Here is an 18,105-nt window from a genome sequence, read left to right on the forward strand (position 1 = left end):
AACCCCGTCTCTACTAAAAAATACAAAAAACTAGCCGGGCAAGGTGGCGGGCGCCTGTAGTCCCAGCTACTCGGGAGGCTGAGGCAGGAGAATGGCGTAAACCCGGGAGGCGGAGCTTGCAGTGAGCTGAGATCTGGCCACTGCACTCCAGCCTGGGTGACAGAGCGAGACTCCGTCTCAAAAAAAAAAAAAAAAAAAGAATATACCTTTCTCTGCATGCTTCACCTGGGATACCTAGGCATATTTCTCGGTCGAACCTTCCTGCACGTCTCAAAGCAGGGTCTAACGAGTCTGGTCGATTAGTAGCTCCAATAACTAGGACCCGGGCTGTAGCAGCCACATTATTCAGATCTATTAAGACAGAGAAAGAGTGGTGAACAAAGCACTTGACATTGAGGGCAATAATGGTTACAGAAATCATTTCATGGTTAAAGAGAAAGTACTACAGATTTTGACAGCAACGTACATATAAAATCAACATTTATTTATTTATTTATTTTGTTTTTGTTTTTTTTTTGAGGCGGAGTCTCGCTCTGTCGCCCAGACTGGAGTGCAGTGGCGCAATCTCGGCTCACTGCAAGCTCCGCCTCCCGGGTTCACACCATTCTCCTGCCTCAGCCTCCTGAGTAGCTGGGACTACAGGCGCCTGCCACCTCGCCCGGCTAGTTTTTTGTATTTTTAGTAGAGACGGGGTTTCACCATGTTAGCCAGGATGGTCTCGATCTCCTGACCTCGTGATCCGCCCGTCTCGGCCTCCCAAAGTGCTGGGATTACAGGCTTGAGCCACCGCGCCCAGCCAAAATCAACATTTATTAAATGTCAAATATGTAAAAGGTATGAGGAGGATAAATAAAATACAAACTCTGTCCTCAGCAGTTCACAATCTACTGAGAAACATTGAGTGTGTAAATAAAAAAATGGCATCAGACAAATTTTGTGAAGTATAATAACAGATATAAACAAAGCACCATGGTAATACAAGAAAAGACATCATGAATTCCAACTGAGGAATAAGGGAGGGTTCATGGAGGTGGTAACATTTCAGAAAAGGCTTGAAGGGTAAACAGAATTTTAACAAGTAGATATATAGGTTAATGGAATTCTATGTAGAAGAGTATGAGTGAAAGCACAGAGGGTCGAGCATGCATGCCAAATCCATGCAAGGTGAGCAGGACAACAGGGAGGCTGGGGAGGATGCTGAGGTGTGTGGCTCAGAATAGACTGATAAAATTAATTCGAGCAGGGGAATACAAAATAGTCTTCAGCTGTTCGGGCTTAATCTAGGAATGTATTTCTAGGAACAGACAAAACTGAGGGCTTAAATCTTACCTTTCCTAAGTATTATTTCTCTCAACTGAACCAGGATTGAACAGCAGGGAGTCTGAGGTTATTTTCCCTCACAGGTAACAAGAAAGTAGTAAGATGAAATCACAAGGAAATCATGAAATCATGTATAAATTTATACAGTGTGTTCTTTAGCCAGCAGGAAGCCATGAAAGCTTTTTCTCAGAATACAGGCCTCAAAGACATAACAAGAACATTTTAGATAAAAATGAAACAGAATCCCGGCACTTTGGGAGGCTGAAGCAGAAAGACTAAGCCCAGGAGTTCAAGACCAGCCTGGGCAACATAGTAAGACTGTCTTTAAAAAAAAAAAAAAAATCCCAGGCACAGTGGCTCACACCTGTAATCCCAGCACTTTAGGAGGCTGAGGCCAGTGATCAACCTGCCTCATTTGACTAGAAATAAAAATATCACAAAAAGACCAGCCTCGACAACATGGCAACACCCTGTCTCAAAAATCAGCCAGGTGTGGTGGCACGCACCTGTAATCCCAGTTACTCAGGAGGCTGAGGCAGGCGAACAGCTTGAACCCAGGAGGCAGAGGTTGCAGTGAGTTGAGATCGTGCCACTGCACTCAAGTCTGGGCAACAGAGAGAGACTCTATCTCAAAAAAAAAAAAAAAAAAAAAAAAAAAAGCCAGGCATGCTGGTGCACACCTGTGGTCCCAGCTACTTGGGAGGCTTAAATGGGAGGATCACTTGAGCCCAGGAGGTCAAGGCTGCAGTGAGCTGTGATTGTGCCACTACATTCCAACCTGGGTGACACAGCAATACTCTATCTCATCAATCAATCAATCCACTAATCAGAAGAAGAAGCAACCTGCAACTTGCTAATGCCAGAAACATAAAATATACTTCAAATTTTCTTGTGTACACAAAACAAGTGCTATTTCTTTTTATTTATTTTTAGAGGTAGCATCTTGCTATGTTGCCCAGGCTGGCCTCAAACTACTAGGCTCAAGCAGTCCTCCGACCTTAGCCTCCCAAAGTGTTAGGATTACAGGCATGAGCCACTGTGCCCAGTATGACTTTTTTTTTACACTATTTGATATTTATTATTTGAATATTATTTTATATCTTCATGTATTAATTACACTATTTTAAAAAATTTATTCTCTTAAAATGAATTTATTATTTTAAACTAACCATCCATGCAGGTTAGGAGTTGGGCTACAATTCTTCGTTCCATATCTTTTGAAGCAACTTCTCTTTTAGGGGTAATAGCATCAATTTCATCAATGAAAATGATACATGGTGCATTTGACTAGAAATAAAAATATCACAAAAAGACAACCATAAATACATCCCCTATACTGAAGCACAGTTAAGCATAAACGTTTTTTAAAAAATCTTAAAGGTCAAGGATCATTTGCCAAAAGAATAACCCTAAAAAAGGCAGTTCACATGTATTACTTCTTATTTTTATCTGACTTAATAGAACCAAGATGATTAAAAGTACACAGTAAGGGACCACAGATAGGGTTACACATTCATAGTCTCTCCATCAATGCATGTTTTGTGATAAATCTATTGAAATTCTTTTGTAAATTAGATACATTTGCTATGCTATGAAACAGAAACAATGATTTTGGATAAGCATATACACAGAAAAAAAAATTAAGACAACAAGTTTATAAACTTTAAATTAGCAAAACCAAGCTTACTAGAAACTTTATGAGGGTTTCTACCAACATAAGAATCTCCAAGCCTTTCTCTATAATTTGCTATAAGAGGAAATTGGAGAAGCACCAGAAGCTTTTTAAAAAATCTGTGAAAAATACACATAAAATTTACCATTCTAACCACTTTGGGTATATAGTTTAGTGGCATTAAATATTTTCAGACTGTAGTGTAAACGTCACTACTATCCATCTCCAGAACTTTCCCAGCATCCACACTTAAAAGTACCAGAAGCTTATTTTAAAGGCTACACTGAATAAGGAAGGATGGTAAAGTTCTAATACATCAGTGTAAAGATCACCTCCAGCTTTTTGTTTTGTTTTGTTTTTAAGAAATAAACTAGATACGGTTCAGAAAGAATAAGTTAAGAGGTGAGGATCAGCTACCGAGAGTAGTCAAATTCATTGAGACAAAAAGTAGAATGGTGGTGGTGGCCAGGGACTGGTGGGAGAGAGGAATGGGGAGTTACTGTGTGGGAACATGAAGACATTCTGGAAATGGATGTGGGTAATGATTACACAACAATATGAATGTACTTAATGCCACAGAATTGTACACTTAAAAATGTTTAAAATGGCCTTTTCAGTTGGAACTGCCATCTGCCAGTCATTAACCAAAATGATGAACACAAAGGGAAAGAGGAGAGGCACCTGATAGTTGTTCTCTAAGCCTTTCAGAAAACATGGAGCTGTTCTTTTGGCTATATATATGCAAATCTATAAGAAATGTGATATTGTAGGCTGGGCGCCATGGCTCACTCCTGTAATCCCAGCACTTTGAGAGGCCAAGGCGGGTAGATTACCAGAGGTCAGGAGTTCAAGTCCAGCCTGGCCAACATGGCGAAACCCCATCTCTACTAAACATACAAAAATTAGCCGGGCGTGGTGGTGCATGTCTGTAATCCCAGCTACTCGGGAGGCTGAGGCAGGAGAATTATTTGAGCCCCGAAGGCGGAGGTTACAGTGAGCTGAGATCACGCCACTGCACTCCAGCCTGGACAACAGAGAGAGACTCCATCTCATAAAAAAAAAAAAAAAAAAAAAAAAAAAAAAAAAAATTACCTGGTGGGTAGTGCATGCCTACTACTTGGGGGGCTGAGGCAAGAGAATTGCTTGAACCCAGGAAGCGGAGATTGCAGTGAGCCGACACTGTGCCACTGCACTCCAGCCTGGGCGACAGAACAAGACTCTGTCAGAAAGAAAAGGAAAGGAAAGGAAGAAATGTGATACTGTAGACATCAAGGGAATGGGTACTGTTCAAAAAGGAATGTCCCACAAGTGTTACCACTGCAAAAGTGGAAGAGTTTATAACGTTATCCAGCATGCTGCTGGCATTGTTGTAAAGCAGCAAGTTAAGGGCAAGATTCTTGCCAAGAAAATAATCAATGTATGAGAATCAATGTGCGTATTGAGCACATTAAGCACTCCCTCTAAGAGCCGAGATAACTTTCTGAAACGTGTGGAGGAAAATGATCAGAAAAAAGAAGCAAAAGGGAAAGCATCAGCGTGCTCCACCCAGAGAAGTGCACTCTGAGAACCAAAAGGAAGGAGCCTGAGCTGTTGGAACCTCTTCCCTGTGAATTCATGGCATAATAGGTGTTAAAAAATAAAAGACCTCTGGACTGTAAAAATGTTTCTCTTCATTGAGTAAAAGTGTAGTGTCCTCTCCCCCAAAGAAACACTTAAAGCAAATTTAAATTATTGTCCTAATTCGTTGTGTAATGTCTTTACTATTAAAATTTAATGTATTTCTTGCTGAAAGATGTGAAGTGGCTTATTGTGCAACAAATTACTCAACTGGTTAGAAAACAGCCAGGTATTATTTATGAAGTATCTGTACTGGTTTGAAGATAGTCCCTCTAAATCATCATGGAAGAAATTAAATAATTTACAAAAACTTAAAAAAATGTTTAAAATGGTAAATTCTGTTATATATATTTTACCACAAAAAAGAGATAAGGATCAGTTAAAATGAAAAAAATTGAAGAAAATTATCTAGATTTACAATCTAACAGTGATTATGCTAAGTAAGGCTGTCAGCGTCACTTAAGGTATCTCAAAACCATGGGAACCACCACATCTTAAAGGGAAAGATATTTAGCCTATCACTAGCTGGCTGTCTTCCCTAATCATCCTTATGACAATGTTTGCAAAAGATGCCTATGACTGCTAGATATATTACCCAGTTACAAAGGAGTAAAATTACAGGGGCCAAAAGCATCAGAAAACAAGCACATCAGTACTTGTCAGTGACCTGGAAAGTTGAATGGGGTAAAAAAAAAAAAAAAGAATAAATGATGGTCATCAGAATGTGGCCTAAAGAAAGCATAGTTTTCAACCAAGTATCACTTGATTGGATTTCACCTTTTTGTTCTCTGATCCACATGCTTTACTGTACTCATTCTCATTGCGGAAGAGGGGACCAGGAAAAGCGGGGTGCCAGGCCACATATTTACTGAGCATCTACTGTGAGGTACTGTACTGGCTCAGTACTGGTTTAGTGAGAGGTTTAAACACAGAACTAACAACCTAAAGATGCCATTTGTCTCTTATCCTTATTCATCATGTTTACCATACACACAAAATTTACTACTTGTCTCTGGCTATCCCTGACAATTTAACAATGGAATCCACTGCGTTTTGGAAAACAGGCAGCACCTGAAAAAGTTCAGCTTTGCTCTGCACCCTGCCCTTTCCACCCTTTTCCTCTTTATCCTCCTAGTGTTGCCCACAGCTTTTTCAATGTCAGCCCACACAATAACTAAGTAGATGGCCTACCCATTCTTGTTATTTAAAATGTTTTTTTCTCAATTACTGCTTAAATATAATTTCTCTTCTAATTTCACACAGGCATCTAGCAGTTGTACTGGATGTTCATCAGCCACTATATATTGTCAGTGCTAATAATGACATAAAATTAAACTTTTCCCCATTTTTTAGTTTTAAACACAGTGATATTTGTTCAAGTGTGAATAATATTACAGCTAATATTTACAGGGCTTGTGCTGTGTGCAAGGCACCATATCGAAGGTTTTATAAGAATTCTCTCATTTAATACTCTCAATAGCCACATGAGATTTGGATATTACTATTGCCCTAGTTTACTAGTAAGGAATGACAGAATTTACTCTGGCATTTTTATAGTTGCTTTAATAATATCCTAAATAACAATTTTTACATTGCTTACAAGTTTTTTTTTTTGGCTAAACTTAAGTTGAGGAAAGTAAAAGTGAGTGGAAAATATCATAAGGATAATATATTTTCAACATATGACTACAGTATGACAGGCCAGAATTTCTCACCAATTATATTTATGTTTGATTTCAAATGAAAAGGGTTATTTATCCAACAGTGGGTATCACTAAATCTACTTTAAATATTTAGCCATCATGCATAGCAAATTACCATGTTTATATTAATAAAAGAATGGCCAGTGAGTGGCTTAACAAATACTAGCATCAGAAAAAGCAGGATCTCTAATATAAGCTGGTAGCATCTGACCACCTGGCATTAGTCATTAACTGACTCACCACAGCTTGCTCAAATAGTTCTCTCAGCTTCTGCTCAGACTCTCCGGATACTCCAGACACAATCTCTGGAGCAGCCACTTTCAAAATCGGCAGGTCAAGTTCCTATGCAGACACATAAAAGAATAACCAAATATTCAAATTTTAATGGCCCTACTTTTTCTTTATTCAGTCCCCTCAAATTTTTAAAATGGCTAGTTTCCTGAGGAACCTCATCTTTTTATGTTGGCTCAGTGAAAAACACTATTTGAAAATCAATAGTTCTGGCAGGGCACGGTGGCTCAGGCCTATAATCCCACTACTTTGGGAGGCGAAGTGGGTGGATCACCTGAGGTCGGGAGTTCGAGGCCAGCCTGACCAACATGGAGAAACTACATCTTAATACTAAAAATACAAAAATTAGCCAGGCATGGTGGCGCATGCCTGTAATCCCAGCTACTCGGGAAGCCTGAGGCAGGAGAATTACTTGAACCCGGGAGGCAGAGGTTGCGGTGAGCCAAGATCACGCCATTGCAGTACAGCCTGGGCAACAAGAGTGAAACTCCGTCTCAAAAAAAAAAAAAAAAAAAATCAATGGTTTAATGCAAACACATTTAACTTGTTTTTATTTTATACATGTCACTATAAAATTATGTTCTCTTTTCTGAATAAAGGGTCTTGACTCTCAAGAGATATGTTACCCCCACTTAGGGCTGACCCAAAGCAATTCTTGTTTTTTTTTTTTTTTGGAGAGACTGTGTCTCACTATGTTGCCCAGGCTGGTCTCAAACTCCTAGCCTCAAGCAATCCTCCCACTTCAGCCTCCCAAAGTGCTGGGGTTACAGGAGTGACCATTCCTGGCCTATCAAAACAATTCTTACCCATCTGCTGAGGAGATAATACAAGGGTTGTGACACAGATGTTTCCCACACATCCTGCCAGTATTTCTCCAAATCCTAACCCAGAAAGTAGCCAGTTGCTAGTCAGAGGAGTGAGACTCTTTAAGAAGAGGCCAGGTGTGGAGGCCCATATCTGTAATTCCAAAACATTGAGAGGAGTTTGAGACCAGCCTGGGCAACACAGTGAGACCCCACCTCTACAAAAAATAATAAATTAGCCAGGCATGCTAATGCATGCCTGCAGTCCCAGTCACCTGCGAGGCTGAGGCAGAAGGATCACTTGAGCCTGAGAAGTCAAGGCTGCAATGAGTTGTGATCGTGCCACTGAACTCAGCCTGGGCAACAGAGTGAAAATCTGTCTCAAGGAAAAAAAAAAAAAAAGAGAGAGAGAAGAGATACTACTGTTCTCTCATTCTTGTGCTTATCTTAAAATTTCACTTCCTAAACCATACCTTCCTTGAATCCAACTCTAATTTGGGAATCCCAACATACCACATAGCATTTTGCACTTCTTGTCTTCCACTTATTATAGTTGTTATTACGTACAGCATTTATTTATATGAAGGACTGTTTAATGTCTCTCTCATATCAGAACTAGGATTGTGGTACTTAACACTATATTCCAAAGTCTGGCATGCCGTAGTCATGTAATGGAATTATTCAACAAAAATGAAGCAAACCAATCAAGTCCCCCTTTACAAATGATTTTCTTTCACAGAACATTATTGTATTAGTGCTTGGTATAAAATGCTATTTTTCTTTTTCTTTTTTTTTTTGAGATGGAGTCTCACTCTTGTTGCCCAGGCTGGAGTGCAATGGCGTGATCTTGGCTCACCGCAACCTCCGCCTCCCTGGTTCAAGCGATTCTCCTGCCTTAGTCTCTGAGTAGCTGGGATTACAGGCTAATTTTGTATTTTTAGTAGAGATGGGGTTTCTCCATGTTGGTCAGACCGGTCTCAAACTCCCGACCTCAGATGATCCCCACGCCTCGGCCTCCCAAAGTGCTGGGATTACAGGCATGAACCACTGTGCCCGGCAAGCATGCTATTTTCTAATTGAAGGATATTTTACATTACTGCCACCTACAGTTTCTGAAAAATCTGAGAGGGTTAAAATAAGATTGCAAACTTTTAATTTCACAAAGTAAGTGTCTATTATTACCATTTTAGAAAGAATTATTTTAAAACTAAAAAGTAGAAGAACATGACTCTAAATAGAAATTTTGAATAAATTTAGCTCTATGGAAAATAATATAACCCTAATTTTCTTATTTTACTGCTCCTAAGAACCACTGGGAGGGCAGGTGCTGTGGCCCATGCCTGTAATCCCAGCACTTTGGAAGACTGAGACAGGAGGACTGCTTGAGGCCAGGAGTTTAAGACCAGCCTGGGCAACATAGGGGGATTCCATCTCTATTAAAAAAACAAAAACATTAGCTGGGCGTGGTGGTGTGTGTCTGTGGTTCCAGTTACTTGGGAGGCTGAGGTGGGAGGACAACTTGAGCCTGGGAGGTTGAGGCTGTAGTGAGTCATGACTGCACCACTGCACTCCAGCCTGGGCGACAGTGAAACTCTGTCTCAAAAAAATAAGTAAAATAAAATAAGTATTGGGTTAAAGGGAAAGCGAAGTAACTAAAATGTAAGCTATGTGTTAATAAAAAGGTTTGTTTAAAACTGTATTATTATGGCTGGGTGCGGTGGCTCACACCTGTAACCCTAGCACTTTGGGAGGCTGAGATGAGCGGATTGCCTGAGCTCAGGAGTTCAAGACCAGCCTGGGCAACAGGGTGAAACCCTGTCTCTACCAAAATGTAATAAATTAGCCGGGCGTGGTGGCATGTGCCTGTAGTCCCAGCTACTGGGGAGGCTGAGACAGGAGAACTGCTTGAACCTGGGAGGCGGAGGTTGCAGTGAGCCAAGATCACGCCACTGCATTCCAGCCTGGGCGACAGAGTAAGTCTGTCTCCAAAAAAAAAAAAAAGAACTGTATTATTTTACTTTCTACCTAACTCTTGCCATATAAACAATTACATACATCAAAAAAAAAAAAAAAAAAAAAAAACCCTCAAGTTGCTCTGAGAAACAATAAATAAACTAAATTAATAAATACCACAAATAATATCAGCATGATAACAAAGGGATCAGTTCCAATGATTATGTTCTCTTCCTGAAGAATGCCATGTCTGGTTTACGTTGACCAAAGAGAAAAAACAAAAACAAATAATAACAACAAAAACAGCAAAAGCAAACAAGTGTCAGCAAGCCTCACCCCAGCAATTGCATGTGCAAGTAAAGTCTTCCCACAGCCTGGTGGCCCATGAAGGAGAACTCCACGAGGGGGCACGACGCCCAGGTGGTGGTACACCTCCGGGTGACGCATGTGTATGAGCATCTTGCAGACCTCCTAGCAGAGGATAAGCACAAAGACGTCTTTCAAGACAGAAGAATCAAAGTAGAATGAAATGTCCTATTTTTCGGAGCAGCAAAATGGAACAGATAGGTAGAATATACAATTTAAACTTAGACCAGAGTTTGAATCCTGGCTCTGGTACCTACTGTGTGATTTCAGCAATAACCTCTCTGAGGAGCTATTTCCTAAACTGTAACATTATGTACCTTGAGGATGTAATGCAAAGTTAAAGAACATGGCCGATGAAAAAGAATAGGCATTAAAAATAAAGTTACCATTACAGCCGGGCATGGTGGCTCATGCCTGTAATCCCAGCACTTTGGGAGGCTGAGGTGGGCAGATCACGAAGTCAGGAGATCGACACCATCCTGGCCAACATGGTGAAGCCCTGTCTCTACTAAAAATACAAAAATTAGCTGGCCATGGCGGCGTGTGCCTATAATCCCAGCTACTCAGGAGGCTGAGGCAGGAGAAATGCTTGAACCTGGAAGGCGGAGGTTGCAGCAAGCTGAGATCACGCCACTGCACTCCAGCCTGGTGACAGAGCTACACTCCTCAACAACAACAAAAAAAAAAAACAAAGCAAAAAACAAAACAAAACAAAAACAAAAACATAAAAAATAAATAGTTACCATTACTATTAGTACTATTAAGACAATATTACTTATAAAGCATGGATCTTTAAAAAACATGGATCTTTATATATATATACTATAATCAAAATAATAGAAAAGTTCAAAATAGTATGCATCTTTTCTCCTGCAACGCCCTAAAGGGTACAGGTCAGGTTTGCCCTTCTCAACCTTCCCAGTTTCCTTTTCTATACTCAGATCATATTAGAAACAAAGAGGTAGGCTTTTTTTTCATAACTGATTAGTAATATATCCATTTGAGGTAAAATTCAGAATTTGCACTAACTTTTAATGTCATATCATTGCCTCCCACATCTTCAAACTTCACGTTGGAGATCTGGAATTCTAACCCCCTGGCTTTAGCTGGTAAACAAAAATGAGGAGATGAAAAGATTAATGATTCAGTAGTAACTCATAATTATAATGAATAGTCTTTAAGTAAACAAAGGTACATTCAATATAGAAACATTTTCTAATAAACATTTCTGTACATAGAAGGTCCCTCAAGCAAAACAGCTTGGAACAGAATGATGTTTCTCTCACAGCAAACACGACCACTGCCATCAACAAGACTCACACCTTACCTTTCTTTTGCAGGACAGCTTCAATTTCTCCATCTACTTCCTGAAGATCTTCTTTCTTCCTTTTGCTTCCTTTATTCTTTAGCCTGCCTTTCCGTTTCATAGCACTCTCCAAAAGAGTAGAATCTTTTGAACCCTGAAAAGAAAATAAATTTAAATATGCCATGCTTCAAATTCTATGCCAATAATTGTTTTATTTTATTTTATTTTTTTTTTGAGGAGGAGTCTCGCTCTGTCGCCCAGGCTGGAGTGCAGTGGCGTGATCTCGGCTCACTGCAAGCTTCGCCTCCCGGGTTCCCGCCATTCTCCCGCCTCAGCCTCCGAGTAGCTGGGACTACAGGTGCCCGCCACCTCGCCCGGCTAGTTTTTTGTATTTTTAGTAGAGACGGGGTTTCACCGTGTTAACCAGGAGGGTCTCGATCTCCTGACCTCGTGATCCACCCGCCTCGGCCTCCCAAAGTGCTGGGATTACAGGCTTGAGCCACCGCGCCCGGCCAATTTTTTTTTTTTTTTTTTTTTTTTTTTGAGATGGAGTCTCGCTCAGTCGCCCAGGTTGGAGTGCAGTGGCGCAATCTCGGCTCACTGCAAGCTCCGCCTCCCAGGCTCTGTTTTATTTTTTACAGAGGGGCATTGTAAAGAAAATTAATTCCTGCCCTAGCACTTTGACCTCTGTTAACTATTACCAATCTCTTTGCTCAAAGATGGTGTCTATTGGGAATGTCCTTCTCCTCATGCCCTTAAAGCTCAATTCAAATCTTAACATTTGGTGCTGGCCTTGGCAGCACATATACTAAAATTGGAATGATACAAAGAAGATTAGCATGGTCCCTGTGCAAGGATGACATGGAAATTTGTGAAGCATTCCATATGGGGGAAAAAAAGAAAAAAGAAATCTTAACATTTGAATGCCACTTCTTTTCCAGATTTTTTCAGTTAGAGGTTTTTGTTTTGTTTTGTTTTTTGAGACAGAGTTTCGCTCTTGTCACCAAGGCTGGAGTGCAACGGCGTGATCTCAGCTCACTGCAACTCTGCCTCCTAGATTCAAACGTTTCTCCTGCCTCAGCCTCCCAAAAGTAGCTGGGACTAGAGATGCCCACCACCACGCCCACTTAATTTTTATATTATTAGTAGAGATGGGGTTTCGCCATGATGGCCAGGCTGGTATCGAACTCCTGACCTCAGGTGATCTGCCCATCTCAGCCTCCCAAAGTGCTGGGATTACAGGCGTGAGACACACTGCAAGGCCCTCTTTCAGTTAGATTTAACCTCGTCTTCACATTCCCAGGACACTGCATTTGCAACTATTATCAGTTAGCATAATCTGCCTTGTATGAGTGATTTACTTATCTCTGTCTCTCTCTCTGAATCGTGAGCTCCTTGATTAAGGACACTGGTATTTGCCTTTTATTTCTCACTGAGTCTTCTACATAGTTGTCTTCATCTGACAGCTGATGATTCACTAAATTAAATATGACTATAGAGTTGCTTTGACAGTCATAACAAATTCAGCCAAGCACACTGGGACACACCTGTAGCCCCAGCTACCTGAGAGCAGAAGGACCACTTGAGTTCAGGGTTTCGAGGCTATAATGTTCTGTGATCATGCCTGCGAAAAGTGACTGCACTCCAGCCTGGGCAATGCAGCAATACTCCAACTCTTAAAAAAATATTTTTTTTTCTTTTGAGATGGGGTCTCGTTCTGTCGCCCAGGCTGGAGTGCAGTGGCACGAACTCAGCTCACTGCAAGCTCCGCCTCTTGGGTTCACGCCATTCTCCTGCCTCAGCCTCCTAATACTTTTTGTATTTTTAGTAGAGATGGGGTTTCACCATGTTAGCCAGGATAGTCTCAATCTCCTGACCTTGTGATCCGCCCGCCTCGGCTTTCCAAAGTGCTGGGATTACAGGTGTGAGCCACCACGCCCAGCCAAAAAAAAAATTTTTAAAGTATAATTCAGGCTGAGGTGGGTGGATCACTTGAGCTCAGAAGTTCAAGACCAGCCTGAGCAACATGGCCAAACCCCATCTCTACAAAAAATACAAAACTTAGCCAGGTGTGGTGGTGGGCACCTGTAGTCCCAGCTACTTGGAAGGCTGAAGTGGGAGGATGGCTTATGCCCAGGAGGTGGAGGTTACAGTGAGTTGTGATCATGCCACTGTACTATGTCAGCCTAGGTGACAAGGCAGACCCCGTCTCAAACCAAAAAAAGTAATTCAGCATTAAGACTCGAGTTCTTGCCCACCATAACAATGTTCTCTATAGATGGATGACACGGATAATTAAAGCAAAGAGATTTGGACAGCCCTATTAATAAATCAAAAGGGGAAAGGTTCTGCCAAATCAAAGGGCTTGGTTCTTAGAAACCAGTTGAAGCATCATTGTCCATGAGGAATATGTGAGTCACATACGAAATTCATTTAATAATCTATTTTACTTAACCCAGTATATCCAAAATATTATCATTTCAACAGTCAATATAAAAAATTATTAATGAGATGTTTTACATTCTATATTTTTTAGTAAGTCTTCAAAGTCTAATGTACACTTTAAGTTAATAGCACATATCAATTTGGACACTAAATTTTCACGGGAAACACTTGATTTGTACTTAAGAGTTTGTAAAATTTACAGCTGAGGAAATAGATTCACATACCTAAAAGGGTGGTAGGAGATGAAACTGAAGAGAAAGCCAGACAGCCAAATCATGAAGGACTTTAGTGGCTGTCACAGGCCTTTGGATTTGAGACTGAATGAAGCCACTGGAGGGTTTTAAATAGAAGAATGATAATATGTGATGGCTTATGCCTATAATCCCAGAACTTTAGGAGTCTGAGGCGGGTGGATCCCTTGACCCCAAGAGTTCAAGACCAGCCTGGGCAACACGGCAAAACTCCATCTCTAGAAAAGATATAAAAGTGAGCTAGGTGTGGTGGTGCACGCCGGTAGTCCTAGTTACATAGGAGACTGAGGTTGCAGACGGCTTGAGCCCAGAAGGCAGAGGTTATAGTAAGCCAAGATCACATCACTGCACTCCAGTCTTGGTGACAGAGCCAGATCCAGTCTCAAAAAAAAAAAAAGCTATCTCAGTGTGACGAATAAACTAGGGTAACAAGAAAGGACACAGACTCCAGCTGGAAGGCTGTTTCAATAATTAAGTCAAGAACAAGAAAAGGCTTAGACTAGGATAGAAAGAATGGCAAGTAGCGCGATGTGATCAAATTCTCCATATATTTCAAAGTTCTTATGTCTTCCACAAAGCACAAGTATCTGCTTGATACTGTATTCAATTAAAAGGTCAAAATGTACTTCGATGATATGGGGCTAAAATTTCATTACAAAAATACCTGTATCTCAGTTATTGACTTCTTAGGATCACTTTTCTCATCTGATAGGTCCAAGAAAAAACTGTCCTTCTTTCCACTTGGGGTTTTGTCAATAAACCATCCTCCCTCAGAATCTTTGGCAGGGGTCTTCAAGGGAACAGAGCCTGTTTTGGAACTTATCCGTGGTGGTGAAGAGGTGGTTTCTCTTTGCTCCATCTCAGGAGTATTTGAAACAGAATCAGGATTTCCTTTTCGATACAAAGACAGCAGGGAACTGTTCATGTGATTTGCTGACTGGCAGAAACATAAAACAAAATTTAAGCATAAATTACTCAGTAGGTACTCATAAAAGTTGTACTGCCTATAGTAATGTTTTCTTTATTTTGTTTTTTAACAACTTCTCTCAGAACATTTATAATCAGAATATATAGGTGTTAGGCTGGGCACAGTAGCTCATGCCTGTAATCCCAGCACTTTGGGAGGCCGAGGTGGGCAGATCACTTGAGGTCAGGAGTTCAAGATCAGCCTAGTCAACATGGTGAAACACTGTCTCTACTAGAAATACAAAAATTAGTTGGGCACAGTGGCAGGCACTTGTAATCCCAGCTACTTGGGAGGCTAAGGCAGAAGAATCACTTGAACCTGGCAGGCAGAAGCGGTGAGCCGAGATCGCGCCACTGCACTCCAGCCTGGGTGACAGAGTGAGACTCCACTTCAAAAAAAAAAAAAAAGAAAAGAATATATGGGTGTTCACAATAAGATGATTTGCAAACAAGCATTTACTATTCAAAAAGACTTCGTTCCAATGAAAAACCAATTCATAATTGGTGGTTAAATAAAATAAGTAAGTATGGTTGCTTCTAAAAAAAATACACTAAAGAAGTATGAAAATGAGCTGGTTGCCAATGAGAGTCACTATTATTCCATTAAATCAAAATTGGGGCTAGGCGTGGTGGCTCATGCCCTGTAATCCCAACGCTTTGGGAGGCCAAACTGGGAAAACTGCTTGAGGCCTGGAGTTCGAGACTATCCTGGGCAACATAAGGAGACCCTGTCTCTACAAAAAATTTAAAATTTACACAGACATGGTGGCACATGTCTGTTATCCCAGCTACTTGGGAGGCTGAGGTAGGAGGACAACTTGAGTCCAAGAGTTTGAGGTTGCAGTGAGCTAGGACCATGCCACTGTACTCCAGCCTGGGTGACAGAGCGAGACCCTGTTCCCACAAAAATTGGATCAAATATTTTGATAATAAAGTCAAAACTGATACACCAAGGGAAAAAATAAAAAGCAGATTATAAATAATTTGACAAACAGTTGGCCCTCTATATCCAAGGGTTCTGCATCCAGGGATTCAATGAACCTCAATCGAAAATATTTGGGAAACAAAAAGCAATAAAAAAAAACCAATAAAAATACAAATATTAAGAAATACAGCGTAGGCTGGGCATGGTGGCTCACGTTTGTAATCCCAGCACTTTGGGAGGCCAAGGTGGGTGGATCACTCAAGGCCAGGAGTTTAAGACCAGCCTGGTCAACATGGTGAAACCCCATCTCTACTAAAAACACCAAAAATTAGCTAGGTGTGGTGGTGCCTGCCTGTAATCCCACCTACTCAGGAGGCTGAGGCATGAGAATCACTTGAACTTGGGAGGCAGAGGTTGCAGTGAGCCAAGATGACGCCACTCCACTCCAGTTTGGGCGACGAAGTGAGACCCTGCCTGTAATCCCAGCTACTCAGGAGGCTGAGTCAGGAGAACTGCTTGAGCCTGGGAGGCAGAGGTTGCAGTGAGCTGAGATTGCACCACTGCACTCCAGCTTGGGCAACAGAGTGAGACTCCCTTTCAAAAAAAAAAAAAAGAAAGAAATAGTGTCAAAACTATTTACATCTTATTTACATTGTATTAGGTATTACAAGTAATCCAGAGATAATTTAAAGTATACAAGAGGATGTATATAAGGTTATATGCAAACATGATGCCATTTTACATGAAGGACCTGAACATTTGCAGGTATTCATGTGGGGCCCTAGGGCCAATCCCCCATGGAGGGTGAGGGCTGACTATACTATCTCCATATTCTCCTTCAATCAAGCCTCTTCATTAGTAATGCCATCTCCTTGACAAAAAGTATATCCCTTTTTCCATTTTTACTATTAATTACTCTATTCTTGTCTGCCCTTATTTCTAGCTATCCTCTTCCCTTCTTTTTCCTTGTATAACTGACTTATAACACAAATACTGGAAGGATGGTTAATCCATCACCAATACTGAACACAGGAAGTGTTCAATTATTTATTGATGAAGATGTCTAAAGTCTCTTATTCTATTCCCTGTCCTTCCTCTCTCCCTCCCTTTAGCCCTAATCCTTTTTTTTCTTCCCCTCTTTCTTTCCTTCTCTTCTCTCTCTCTCTTTTGCCATAAGGTCTGTCACCCAGGCTGAAGTAGAATGGCACAATCATAGCTCACTACAGCCTCAAACTCCTAGGCTCAAGCGATCCTCCAGCATCAGCCTTCTCAGTAGCTAGGACTATGGGTGTATGCCACCAGACCTAGCTAATTTTTGTTTGTATTTTGTAGAGACAGAGTCTTGCTGTGCTGCCCAAGCTGGTCTTGAACCCCTGGTTTCAAGTGATTTTCCTGCCTCAGCCTCCCAAAGTGCTGGGATTACAGACGTGAGCCATAGCACCTGGCCTTTTATTCTATTCCTTACTAATTTTTTTTTTTTTTTTTTTTTGAGACAGGATCTGGTTTTGTTGCTCAGGCTGGAGTGCAGTGGTGCAATCCCAGCTCACTGCAACCTCTGCCTCCTGGGCTCAAGTGATCCTCCCACCCTAGCTTCCTGAGTAGCTAGGACCACAGGTGCAAGGCATTCATTACACCTGGCTAATTTCGGGGGGTTTTTTTGGTAGAGATGGGGTTCTGCCATGCTGCATAGGCTGGTCTCGAACTCCTCGGCTCAAGTGATCCACCCTCCTTGGCCTTCCAAAGTGCTAGGATTACAGGTGTGAGCCACGACAGCTAACCTTATTTTTTTTTTAAAAGACAGGGTCTCACTCTGTCACCCAGGCTGGAGTAAAGTGGCACAATCACAGCTCACTGCAGCTCACTGCAGCCTCAACCTCCGGAGCCCAAGTGATTCTCCCACCTCAGCACCCCCAGGTAGCTGGGATCACAGGTGCATGCCACCATGCCCGGCAAATTTTTGTATTTTTTATAGAGACAAGGTTTCACCATGTTGGCCAGGCTTATTTTTTGGTACTTTTTATAGAGACAGGGTTTTGCCATGTAGGCCAGGATGGTCTCAAATTCCTGGGTTCAAGTGATCTGCATGCCTCAGCCTCCCAAAGTGCTGGGATTACAGGTGTGAGTCACCATGCCCAGCTCTTACTGAGTTTTTCAAAGGAGGTATCATAACGACTAAAAAAGAAAATATCAAAGTGGACCCACTAAATGTTTGGCTTACCTGTGGATCTTGGTAGTCTTCCATACTTGAATCATCATCAGAATAGCTTTCAGTATACCTCAGTAAAAAGAGGGAAAAATGTTTTAAAGACGTTCTCTCCCATATCCTAAAAAAATGATTACCCAACACAAGCAAATATATTCAGGCAAACGATTATGGTGGTTAAGAGTCCAAACTCTGGAATCAGAGAAACTAGGATTCAAAATCCAACTTAACCAGTTATTACTTAACCTCTCTAAGTGTCAGCTTCCTTATCTATAAAACGGAGA

General features: G+C 41.2%; 1 protein-coding gene and 1 non-coding gene across 4 annotated transcripts in view; one reads left to right on the forward strand and one right to left on the reverse strand.

Annotated features, from left to right (window-relative positions):
* Positions 1-18,105, reverse strand: part of NVL (nuclear VCP like) — a 97,519-nt gene that overhangs the window by 60,661 nt on the left and 18,753 nt on the right. For 2 of the 3 annotated variants that reach the window (XM_030936717.1, XM_030936718.1), the window contains exons 5-12: positions 17,837-17,894; positions 14,392-14,664; positions 11,053-11,185; positions 10,755-10,831; positions 9,696-9,830; positions 6,553-6,654; positions 2,490-2,607; positions 207-351 (exon numbers count right to left, since the gene is read on the reverse strand). In XM_030936717.1, coding sequence (XP_030792577.1) covers positions 207-351; positions 2,490-2,607; positions 6,553-6,654; positions 9,696-9,830; positions 10,755-10,831; positions 11,053-11,185; positions 14,392-14,664; positions 17,837-17,894 — 1,041 coding nt within the window. Of the gene's footprint in view, positions 1-206; positions 352-2,489; positions 2,608-6,552; positions 6,655-9,695; positions 9,831-10,754; positions 10,832-11,052; positions 11,186-14,391; positions 14,665-17,836; positions 17,895-18,105 lie in introns of those variants that run through there. The other variant, XM_030936719.1, reaches the window with a different exon arrangement.
* LOC115899357 lies at positions 11,816-11,922 on the forward strand. Its single transcript, XR_004059084.1, has one exon. It is a non-coding gene; the product is annotated as a U6 spliceosomal RNA (small nuclear RNA).

The sequence above is a fragment of the Rhinopithecus roxellana genome, chromosome 8 (genome assembly GCF_007565055.1).
Source record: "Rhinopithecus roxellana isolate Shanxi Qingling chromosome 8, ASM756505v1, whole genome shotgun sequence".
Taxonomy (NCBI): domain Eukaryota; kingdom Metazoa; phylum Chordata; class Mammalia; order Primates; family Cercopithecidae; genus Rhinopithecus; species Rhinopithecus roxellana.